At 44.6% G+C, this 11,387-nt stretch overlaps 3 protein-coding genes and 2 pseudogenes across 3 annotated transcripts; 3 read left to right on the forward strand and 2 right to left on the reverse strand.

Moving 5' to 3' along the window:
- Positions 1–241: 241 nt before the first annotated feature.
- Positions 242–860, reverse strand: LOC117817108 (histone H2A). The gene has a single exon (XM_034689598.1). It carries the CDS (start codon positions 824–826, stop codon positions 443–445), a length of 384 nt encoding a protein of 127 aa, XP_034545489.1. The 5' UTR covers positions 827–860; the 3' UTR covers positions 242–442.
- Positions 861–1,154: 294 nt separating this feature from the next.
- LOC117817103 (histone H3) lies at positions 1,155–1,858 on the forward strand. The gene has a single exon (XM_034689593.1). It carries the CDS (start codon positions 1,204–1,206, stop codon positions 1,612–1,614), a length of 411 nt encoding a protein of 136 aa, XP_034545484.1. The 5' UTR covers positions 1,155–1,203; the 3' UTR covers positions 1,615–1,858.
- A 2,377-nt stretch (positions 1,859–4,235) lies between these two features.
- On the reverse strand, positions 4,236–5,029 carry LOC117817095 (histone H1-like). Its single transcript, XM_034689586.1, has one exon. The coding sequence runs from the start codon at positions 4,907–4,909 to the stop codon at positions 4,289–4,291; it is 621 nt and encodes a 206-aa protein (XP_034545477.1). The 5' UTR covers positions 4,910–5,029; the 3' UTR covers positions 4,236–4,288.
- Positions 5,030–6,899: 1,870 nt separating this feature from the next.
- On the forward strand, positions 6,900–10,339 carry LOC117817128 (annotated as a pseudogene).
- LOC117817134 lies at positions 8,490–8,839 on the forward strand (annotated as a pseudogene).
- Positions 10,340–11,387: the final 1,048 nt, after the last annotated feature.

The raw sequence follows: 11,387 nt of genomic DNA on the forward strand, positions 1-11,387 counted from the left end.
GGGAAGCAAGTGTCAAGTGTGTTAACACTTGAGCTTGAAATAATAATAATTCCAAGCCATTGTGACTGTTCTTCTCCTGTGAAGACACCACAGGGTCCAGAAGATCTGCGACTAGTTCCACTCGAAAATCACATTGTGGGTGTTCAGCAGTTCGTATTTTATCGGCCCTCGTGTGTGCATCTTATAAATGATAACAAAGTTTCAGATAATTGATTTATATTGAAGAGAAATTATGCATTAAGGTGGTTTATTGTGATGAATATTTTTTTTTCCAGTTCTTAATCCTGGGTTAAAAAGCCTTTATGAGATGCATCTAGTAATCAGAGTAAACAATATAATATCAATTTCCCTTTTTTACATCAGTGAAGCTCTGCTCTTTAAGGTGTATGGTGAGTGGCTCTTAAAAGAGCCTTTGTGTTTGTTTGCAGTTCTTGTTGAGTGTTTACTTCTTGGCGGCCTTCTCAGTCTTCTTGGGCAGCAGGACAGCCTGGATGTTGGGCAGCACGCCGCCCTGAGCGATGGTCACTCCGCCCAGCAGCTTGTTGAGCTCCTCGTCGTTGCGGACAGCCAGCTGCAGGTGACGGGGGATGATACGAGTCTTCTTGTTGTCACGGGCAGCGTTTCCAGCCAACTCCAGGATCTCAGCGGTCAGGTACTCCAGCACAGCTGCCAGGTACACGGGGGCACCGGCACCAACACGCTGGGCATAGTTCCCTTTGCGCAGCAGTCTGTGGACACGACCGACCGGGAACTGGAGCCCGGCACGGGATGAGCGGGTCTTTGCCTTTGCTCTGGCCTTTCCGCCGGTTTTGCCTCTTCCACTCATTTTTGGGGTTGTTTCTAGAGTCTGGACTCAGAGAAATAATGTCCTCCATAGACCAAACCCAGGTTATATACCCGCGGAGCGCGCGCGTTTTCCTGGCTCACCAACCAGAAAAGAGGCTTCCAGCAGAGCAGCAGAGGGCGGTCCGCGCTCAGCCCCGCTTCACAGTCTGGAGGCTTTCTCTCCAATAAGCAGCGGAGCTTGAGGCGGGGGCTCGCTCCCCCCTCTGCGGCGGGGCTGGGCTCCAGGAGCGGCCTCTCACCAATCACGAGCCGGAGGTTTGAAGCAGCGTCACCGTGTCACAGCTGCTCCTCCGCTTTAAGAGCAGCGCGCCTCCTCTTTCTTCAACATTATTCTCCCGCTCACAGTAAGCAGAGACAATGGCAAGAACCAAGCAGACCGCTCGTAAGTCCACCGGAGGCAAAGCCCCCAGGAAGCAGCTGGCCACCAAGGCAGCCCGTAAGAGCGCACCGGCTACCGGAGGCGTGAAGAAGCCTCATCGTTACAGGCCCGGTACCGTGGCCCTGAGAGAGATCCGTCGTTACCAGAAGTCCACCGAGCTGCTGATCCGCAAGCTGCCCTTCCAGCGCCTGGTCCGTGAGATCGCTCAGGACTTCAAGACCGACCTGCGCTTCCAGAGCTCCGCCGTCATGGCTCTGCAGGAGGCCAGCGAGGCTTACCTCGTGGGTCTCTTCGAGGACACCAACCTGTGCGCCATCCACGCCAAGAGGGTCACCATCATGCCCAAAGACATCCAGCTGGCCAGACGCATCCGCGGAGAGAGAGCATAAACTGTCTTCCACTACTGCTGCTCCAACCAACACAACGGCTCTTTTAAGAGCCACCTCACTACACCTACAGAGATTATTTCCACATTATGTTACATCACCTTTACAGTCAACGCTTCAGCACACATTTGGAAAAGTTTCACACAAAGCAATTATACCGTAATCACCGAGTTTCATCACTGGCCCCTCTCTTAGATAAATTATTAGAGCTGTGTGTCTATAAAAGAATCACATCATGAGCAGCATATATCAGACTTCTCTTCACTCAGATGATAACATGACAGAGCTGGAACAGTGCTGCCTCCATATGCTCAAACACGAGCTCAATGGATGATCAAATACTGCCAACAATTGTCTAACATGAGATCTCTTAGTTATTGACATTCATGCACATTAATATCGTTTTAAGCTTGAATCACTGATTAAATAACAAGCAGTCCTGTAACAATGAATTTAGAGTGGTTCAGAGTTCACATCCAAACATGAAGCAGAATCAGAAACTCTCATCAACTCTTCAGCTTCAACTAACCTCTGATCAGAGTGTGTGCAGGTGTGTATTAGTTCTTGTTTAACTCATGGTTTATTGATCAGCACAGAGATGCAAAGCTTCCTGGTTGTAACTGTGTTCACATGTAACCTTCCTTGTTGTGTCACTTTGTTTAATGCTCACACTGAACCTGTTTAGAATGTAATCCTTTGTGAAGGTGAGAATGACACACAATAACTTAGAAAAACAGGGTGTGTGACAGGAAGTGGTTTTACATCGACCTTGAGCTCACTATCAGCAACTACATGAAAGTTTAATTTCCATCAGTCCTTAGAGAACATTTGTAAAGACAGTGAGAGAAACATCTCCATTCATGAGCAGCTTTGAGACTAAAGTCTCCACCTGGCCTCGCTGACACCCTGTAGCTCCATCCAGTAGAGCTGCTCAGTGATGATGCTGAAGACCTGCTGTCCCTCTCAGAGAGTGAGCAGGAAGTCTTCAGGATCCAAGTTTGCATCCAAAATCAAGACAATGTGTCATTTCAAACACGAGTACAGATGAAGACAGTTGATGCAATGTTCCAGGAAAATAAAACAAAATATATCATGTGTGAAATAAAAGACTTATTGACAAGGTGACAGCCCAACATTTGACATCAAAGACCCTGAAACATCATGAACACATGGCTTCATGTGATCTAATAAATCTACGCCTGGATGAATTCTCTTCACAAAAGCAGAAGGTGTTTTCAGACTGACGTATCTGACTCTGTCTTCATTTCTCAAATGCTCTCTGTCAGAGTGTTACAGAGTGAGCAGCAGAAGTAAACAGGTGACAACCCTGGCACTCCTTTTTGATCATGACAGGGAAAGAGAGGAGGGTGTGTCTGAACATGAAGATCATCTTGTGGTCAATTCTGAGTCTGATGATTCTGATTACAATCCAAATGAGGAAACAGCTATTCATTTTCCTCCAGGCAAGACATTCACATCTAAAGATAGGGAAATACAGTGATCTCCCACCCCAAATATACGTCAGGCAAAACTGTCTGCAGAAAACATTATAAAGACAGAGCCACTAGGATAGCAGGGACTTGTGTAACAGACATCCAGTCAGCTTTTGAGCTGGTCATGGTAAATGGTAAATGTTTAATAGACTTGTACTTATACATCTCTTTCTAGTCTTCTGACCACTCAAAGCTCTTTTACACTACTCGTCACATTCACTCATTCATACCACATTCACTCACTGATGGTAGAGGCTGCTATAGTAAGGGACCATCAGTATTAGCTAATCTCATTCATACACACACCGCTGAACAACAGCAGGAGCAGTTTGGGGTTCAGTGTCTTGCTCAAGGACACTTTGGAATGTGACTGCAGGAGCTTGGATGGAAGAGAGACAAGCTGGCAGCCATTAGGACAGTGAGGGACAAGTGGGTGGATCAACTTCCACTTGTCTTTAATCCAGGCCCTAATGTCACAGTGGATGAAAGGATAGTGGCATTCAGAAGTTCCTTCAATTTTAGGCAATATATGCCCTCCAAACCAGCTAAATACAGCATTAAATGGCAATGGATTGAAATGGTTAGTAATGGAGTTGATAATGAGACTAAAAAAATATCGATTGGGGTTTTAACACTTTTGGATAATTAAATATGACCTGGCCTCAGGTATATTTCAGGGACTCTTGCATTATAAACCCAAACAGAGAGCATGTTTGTTAAAGAAGTGCTTGTTATTGAAATGATGTATTTGAGTAACAGCTTGTTCAGCTCAGTCTGCTTGTGATAAATGTATTTGGATGATGGTGCTCAGTTGAGGAGCACTGGGAGCAGTGTGTTGTGTATTTGTGTTAGTATATTCTAAGCTTACAGCAGCCATGTTGTTGAAGTGATGGATTGAGTCCTATCATATGAACGCTGCTGAACAAGGTTTTGTTGTTGAACAGGACTTATTGAATGAGGCCTGTTGATGTTACATGTTTGTCCTGTCTGCGGTGAATGTAAGGAGTTGGATTGAAATGGCCTACGAGGTGACATAGAGCTCAGTGAATAAGAATGAATGTCTCTGTAATTGATTGAATGTGTTAAATGTGACATGAATGAACAGGACTCCTCTCTTCAGTGTGAGATGTGGGTGGCTCTTAAAAGAGCCTTTAGTTTTGAGGTGAATCTTCGGTGGTCTCAGCTCACTTCTTCTTTGCTGCTACCTTCTTGACTTTGGGCTTGGCAACCTTCTTTGCGGGGGCTTTCTTGGCTGCAGGAGCCTTCTTGACCACCTTCTTGGGACTCTTGGTGGCCTTCTTGGGGCTCTTTGTAGCCTTCTTAGGGCTCTTTGTGGGCTTCTTAGGGCTCTTGGCTGCTTTCTTGGCCGCCGCGGGTTTCTTGACCTTCTTCGGGGACTTCTTAGCTGCTACTGGCTTCTTAGCTGCCGCTGCCTTGGGCTTCTTGGCCGCTGCAGGTTTCTTGGCTTTAGGAGCGACTTTCTTAGCCGGCTTCTTCTCTGCGATCTTCTTGCTCATCTTGAAGGATCCGGAGGCCCCGGTTCCCTTGACCTGGACCAGAGTGCCCTTTGCCACCAGACTCTTAATAGCAGTCTTGACGCGGGCCTTGTTCTTGTCCACATCGTATCCTCCTGCAGCCAGGACCTTCTTGAGGGCGGCCGCGGACACGCCGCTCCGCTCCTTGGACGCGGCCACAGCTGTAACGATGAGCTCGCTGACGCTGGGGCCGGCCTTCTTCGGCTTGGGAGCCTTCTTCTTGGCCGCCTTGGCCGGGGCGGCGGCTGGGGCTGGAGCTTGTTCTGCCATAGTTCAGTCGTAGAGTCGTTCACAGCACGGAGTGACTGACACGTTAAAGCTCAATGAGCAATACGCTGCTCTTAAACGCACCATGAGAACCGTAGAGACTCAATCCGGGCCGGGTCTCCTCTGGGCCGTCTGAAAGCCGAGCCTCTTGTGTTTTCTCTCCCTGATTAAAGAGTCCAAACTAAAAGATGGAGCCGTGCTGAAGGCTGACAGTGAAGGAGCAGATAGTAGACTTGTGTCTCTTCAGACTGAAGTCATGTTGAGCTCTGCTGCTCGCTGCGCCTTCTTTGTGGAGCCTCCAAAGCGCACAGATTCACCGCCGTGAGCAGCACTGCTCAGCGGCTTTTCTCTCTCTCATTTCTCTCCTCAAAGGATTGAAAAAGCTTCAGAGCTCGGTGAAAAGTGCTTCTCCCGCTGCTCCACATGTTTGTTCAGAGCCTCAGAGTAAAAACATCCATGTGTTGATGAAGAGTTTGTCATCAAATCAAGTTATTGTGGTCGCAGCAAACACACTGAGGAGGACTGAGGCCTGTGCTGCAGTTTGTCCAGGCTTCCTCTCAGAGCTGCTCTCTGTCTCTGTGGACATGTCCTCTGCTTTCAATCATTGACACAAACTGTTCCTCTGCTCTGTACGAACACAGACAAAGATCTTTTGATGGCATTTTATGGGCTTTGCTGCAGTATTCATTCATAAACACACTGACCAATGTTAGAAGCACACAACCTAATGTGGAGCCATTTTCCCTCCAAGTCAGTGCTGAGAAGAGTCTGAAACACTGATCACACTGACAGACTAATAAATGATTGACAGCTTTATTGGATGAAATGAGTCTTTGGAAGAGAGCAGGAATGATTTCCTCTATCAGAACATGACTGAAGTTATAATAGGATGTAGCTGATGAAGAAGAGCACAACATAACACCTGCTGCTGTGGACTCACAATGTTCACATGTATGAGTCTGTGAGGATCAAAACATGTTGTGTATCTGTAACAGAGAGAGTTATCTCATTATAAAACAGGTTGTTTGATTTTTCACCTCACCTGCTGTCACCAGCCCTCAACAGAGAACCAGTCGTACCTGTACAATCAGCCCCTCTGCTACAGGTGTGAAGATGTGTGAAGAGGAGGACACTAACATAAATGGAGACAAAAACAAAACGTAGAGCTATTCATTACTCTGTAGAATAAAATGCCCTTTTCTTTTCATCATACATTAGCTCTCACACTTTTAGGCCTATCTCTCAGTTCAAAGTCTAAAGTTGACTTGAACATATGATCATATTGTTTATGTTGATTGTTTGTACACAGAGAGCAAACTTCCCCAGAGTCACATTTCTTCTATGTGCTCGTACACTCGACCCATACAGCTGATTCTGGTTCTTTGGACAAAAGCGTCTGCTAAATTAAATTGAAACGTTGAACACAGTAAGGAACATTTATTTGATAATCTTGTTATCTTCTTCTTTTGTTCATAGTTGTCAGAAATCTGAAAGTGTTTTCATCCCTTGTCTTCTCATGGCTCATTATTCTGGAGTGTTTATATCGAGCAGTGACGTAACTTTCTGAAGTATAGTATAATGCACTGATCTTCTCGTGTGTCTGTATCACACTCTGACTCACCTTACTTACATGTCCTTTACACTTCTTTTCACTCACTTTGTTGTTCAAGTACTTTAAGAGCTGTTTGTCTCACACAAGTTCAAACTGACTTTTTGTGACAACTACCAGGAGGAAATGAGAGAATCATTCATTTAGTTCATGTTGTTTGACTCTTCAGGCACTATTACCTTCATGACGTCACTGATGTGTAGAAAAAAAGGAAAGCTACTATTGGTCAGGGATCGTCACGTGTCTCAGAGACTTGTAGTGTGTTGACTCAGTTGAGCTCTGAATCTCAGCCAATCCTCTTTGAGGGACAGAGCAGTTTGATCTGAATTGAGTCAATATAAATAGAATCTCCTGAACCTCCACCCAACCATCTATCTATCTAAGGTCAGACTGACTAAAGCAAGATGCCTGAGACAGTGAAAGCACCCAAGAAGGGCTCTAAGAAAGCCGTGTCCAAGGCCACCAAGACCGGCAAGAAGAGGAGGAGGACCAGGAAAGAGAGCTATGCTATCTACGTGTACAAGGTCCTGAAACAGGTCCACCCGACACCGGGATCTCCTCCAAGGCTATGGGCATCATGAACTCCTTCGTGAGTGATATCTTTGAGCGCATCGCCGGTGAGGCCTCCGTCTGGCCCACTACAACAAGCGCTCCACCATCACCTCCAGGGAGATCCAGACCGCCGTCCGCCTGCTGCTGCCCGGTGAGCTGGCCAAGCACGCCGTGTCTGAGGGCACCAAGGCTGTGACAAGTACACCAGCTCCAGTAAACACCTCTGCTGCATCAACCTGTAAACCAAAGGCTCTTTTAAGAGCCACTCACTCAAACTAAGAGGTTCCTCTGTCTGGACATCAGAATGAAAGGTTCTGAATATCAATAAGAGTACACACAAACACTAAGTTATATTATTTGTCCCTAGTGATACATAGCCTTTCATGGAGGCAGTTAAAGAGGTAATCTGAACATCTTCAGACATTCTATCCATGTTTCAGAAATACAATTAACACAAACGGTGTAAGTTCATGGAATTAACTTATTCCGTGTGTGTAGTCGGACACGTACAATAGTTCATCGTTCATTTATGTAACCCATATCAGTGATAATCATGTTTAACTCAGGGCAGTCTGTGCAACACCTGAGGTTTGGGAACTAACCCGCGGTACAGATAATACCTCAAGTTAAATCACTACAAATAAACGTAATAACCAACTGTATGAATCTATATTCTCCACTCTGCCCCTCTATCCCCTGGTTTGTATTCTGCCCTATACATGACACCATTAATTATATTAAAAAAAATCAACCACAAAGGAGAGAATAAAAAAGTACATTAAGGGATACTGTTACTAAAGCTGCTTTGGCTTGATTAAAAAAAAGCTCCTCAGATAAGACATGTCAAGTGAATGCTTAATAAAAACACAGTAAATGCTTATGTTTCAACTACATTATATCTATTTTCCCCATAAAAGTTGTAGATAGAAAACTCGAACAAACAATACCTTGATTAAAACGGACAGAATGTCTCTACATGGTACAAGAGGTTTCAGAATGATACTTTATAAAGTGTTAGACATTTTGAAGATATTATGTCCACAAGATGAAATTGAGTCAGAAAGTTGAGGCTGAAAAACGGAAATCAGCTGTGTGTAACTTGTGTTGTATGCAACATGTTTTAAAGATTGTTTTTAACGCCGGTGAAGCCAATTAAGGAACCCACCTATGATTTGTGGATTGGACTTACCACACAGAATATATAATTAAAACAGATGAACAATTAGAATAGGAGAATGCAGTTATAAGTGAAGTCACATGAAAGCATGAAGACAAAGCAGTGACTGGGTTTGAGTGTAGGCGGAGTTAAACCAGAGCAGAAAACAAAGATCCCGCCCAGGAGCTGTGTGCCTCAGAAACGTCCGCTGACATGCTTTAAATACACACGTTTGCCTAAAAACTTTACACTTCAACCGAACCACTTCGATTGATCATCATGTCTGGACGCGGAAAGGGAGGAAAGGGACTCGGTAAAGGAGGCGCCAAGCGTCACCGTAAAGTCCTCCGTGATAACATCCAGGGGATCACCAAGCCCGCTATCCGCCGTCTGGCTCGCCGTGGCGGAGTGAAGCGTATCTCCGGTCTCATACGAGGAGACCCGCGGGGTGCTCAAGGTGTTCCTGGAGAACGTCATCCGTGACGCCGTCACCTACACCGAGCACGCCAAGAGAAAGACTGTGACCGCCATGGATGTGGTTTATGCTCTCAAGAGACAGGGCCGCACTCTCTACGGCTTCGGAGGTTAAACAGGACCACACATCAACAATACAACAAACGGCTCTTTTAAGAGCCCCCACTACAACTACCGAGATATTTCTATATGTTGTACGATTATGTGTGGAAAAATTAGAATGAAACACAGCACATTATAGAAACTCATGTTAACTTATGTTGGTTAAGATGATCCAATTGTCACGCGGTAGGTTCGTATATTTATTATAGCATCAAGTTTAATTCATTCTTCACGTATCATCCCAGAAGGGTGACGTTCTAATAAAACTCTTAGTGCACTTTCATGGGAATGATTCAAGTCCATATGTATATCCATATACATATATACTATATACTTCAGTCACTGCTGCTGTAGAAATACAGTTCAGTCTGTTTACACCTGATTCATTTGATGGATACGTTTAGAACACTGCAGCAACCAGGAGTTTCTGTTGAAGTTACTGAATAACATTCATAATAAAGCAGTTCTGTTGTCAATCACAAATAAACAAACTGTATGCATGTTTATATGTATGCATAAAGGCTACTTGTGTAGTTAAAGCAGACCAAAATAGACCTAACCTGTAAAAAACAGAAAGGCGGTCCGACAGTAGTCGCATGGACACTGTTAACCCCTGATTCATTTTATGGATCATACACTCACTGCAGCATCAAGGGTTTCTGTCCATGTCACTGACATTCATTATGGTCCGAGGAAGAAAACAAATCTGATTCTTCCAATGCGCTCTGCTGTTCCTGTTAGGTAAAACTGCTTTCAGTGCTGCTGAACTTGTAACTTAAGGGGTCTGGATTTGAGTATCACACTTTATTTGGCTATGAAACAACTAGTGTAATTAAATAGCAGTATGGTGTGGCTGCCCTTTAACAGACCATTTGATCTACTTGATAATAACTTCAGAGAATCAGCGCCTCTACAGAACAGAAGCTCGAATCTGTAAACCTGAGTGAGCTCCACAGTGAGCATGGTGAGGGAAGAGTCATGATGTTAGACTGAACAAACACCCAGTGAAAATACAGTTTACTAAAGTCCACTAAATGTTGCTGTACTCAAGTACAAGTGTACGCCAACAGACTATAGTAGTTTACTTAAGAGAGTTAAATCAGAACAACATTTAGAAGAGACAGAGCATTTCATCATCATCATCCTCCTCAGTGGAGAGGAGTGAAATGACTGGACTCTCCTCTTCATGGCTCTCCTCCAGGTGAGTGCAGGGGAGCTTCTCGTCCTCTGTTCCCTGGACTCTAGAGACTGAACTGATCATCACCACAGCTGGAGCTCAGTGCAGCAACTGTTTTCAAGGTCAGACTAAACTTGATGTTCATAGAAGCGATCATTAAGTATACTGACCAAATGATAGGCAGCATCACAGAAACCTGATCTCACTTTGAATTCAATCGTTGCTTATTTGTATTGATTTATTTGACATCCAACAGTTACAAGAGAGACGAGCAGTTTGTGGATGTTGACTGAAGCTTCATGTCTGCTCCACAGAGCTCAGCAGCAGCACAGGTGCAGCATCCTGAACAGAGACAGAAGATACCTGAATCTGTTTCTGACAGTTCAGCACCTTGGACAGCGACGGCCAAACAACTCCCAGGAGACTAGAACAGGACACTCTACCTGTACTCACCTGGATACCAGACATGGATGGATGGATGGATGGATGGATGGATGGATGGATGGATGGATGGATGGATGGATGGATGGATGGATGGATGGATGGATTACACAAGTGGAAGTCTGGGGTCTTATCTGAAGGCTCTGACTCCCTGTCAGAGCGATGGAACACTGGAGCTGCTTTGTGTTTGTAATGTTGTTGGGTTTTCTATTTTGAGTTGTAGTTACTTGTTTACACCACCAGAGAGAGTATCCCCTAAAGAGAACACTGTGGTAACACTGCAATGGGCTTCCTGTTGTCAGACAGAGAACAGCCTGCTGAATAAACTCAGGTAACGTCCCCTATCTCGGCTTCTCCTGTCAACATGACACACATCATTCTAGATACAGGTAACTCATGTGTGAGGCCTTAACAATGGCAGTATGATCGTGTTTGTATCCTGTTAGCTCATGTGCCAAGACTGAACTAATGTTACAGATAGTGCTGTTCATTTCAGCTGTGATGATCTAGTTATGTATGACCTGGTTATTCAAAAATTTACATTGAAGTGTTAGAACCAAACATAGCATGCCCACTGTGGAGGAAAATCCGTGTGTTGCTTGTGAGGCTGGCATGTAATTACATCGACTCAATTACTGTGATAAAGTCATTATTGAGTTGAACTCCTAAGCACCCATCACACCATGTGCCATGCAGTTATTTAAATAATCATACAGTATACAGAGTTCAATCAGATTGATATCTGAACCTTTTGTAAACAATAACGATTAGGGACTCTCCAAAACAACATTCATTGATTTTACACCAAAATCAAAGGTGGACAGAAGGAGCATGACTCCAGACAGGAAGTGGAGGATGATGAAGAAATGAATGAGGTGAGCAACAATATGATGTATTCTATTATATCATTGATAACCAGTGTAGATTTATGTTATAATATTCAGGAGGCTTTAAGGGAAACTGGAACCAT

The sequence above is a fragment of the Notolabrus celidotus genome, chromosome 8 (genome assembly GCF_009762535.1).
Source record: "Notolabrus celidotus isolate fNotCel1 chromosome 8, fNotCel1.pri, whole genome shotgun sequence".
Lineage (NCBI taxonomy): Eukaryota > Metazoa > Chordata > Actinopteri > Labriformes > Labridae > Notolabrus > Notolabrus celidotus.

Coding starts and splice junctions, on each gene's coding strand:
- LOC117817103 (XM_034689593.1), top strand. CDS start 1,204: ATGGCAAGAACCAAGCAGACCGCTCGTAAGTCCACCGGAGGCAAAGCC.
- LOC117817095 (XM_034689586.1), bottom strand. CDS start 4,909: ATGGCAGAACAAGCTCCAGCCCCAGCCGCCGCCCCGGCCAAGGCGGCC.
- LOC117817108 (XM_034689598.1), bottom strand. CDS start 826: ATGAGTGGAAGAGGCAAAACCGGCGGAAAGGCCAGAGCAAAGGCAAAG.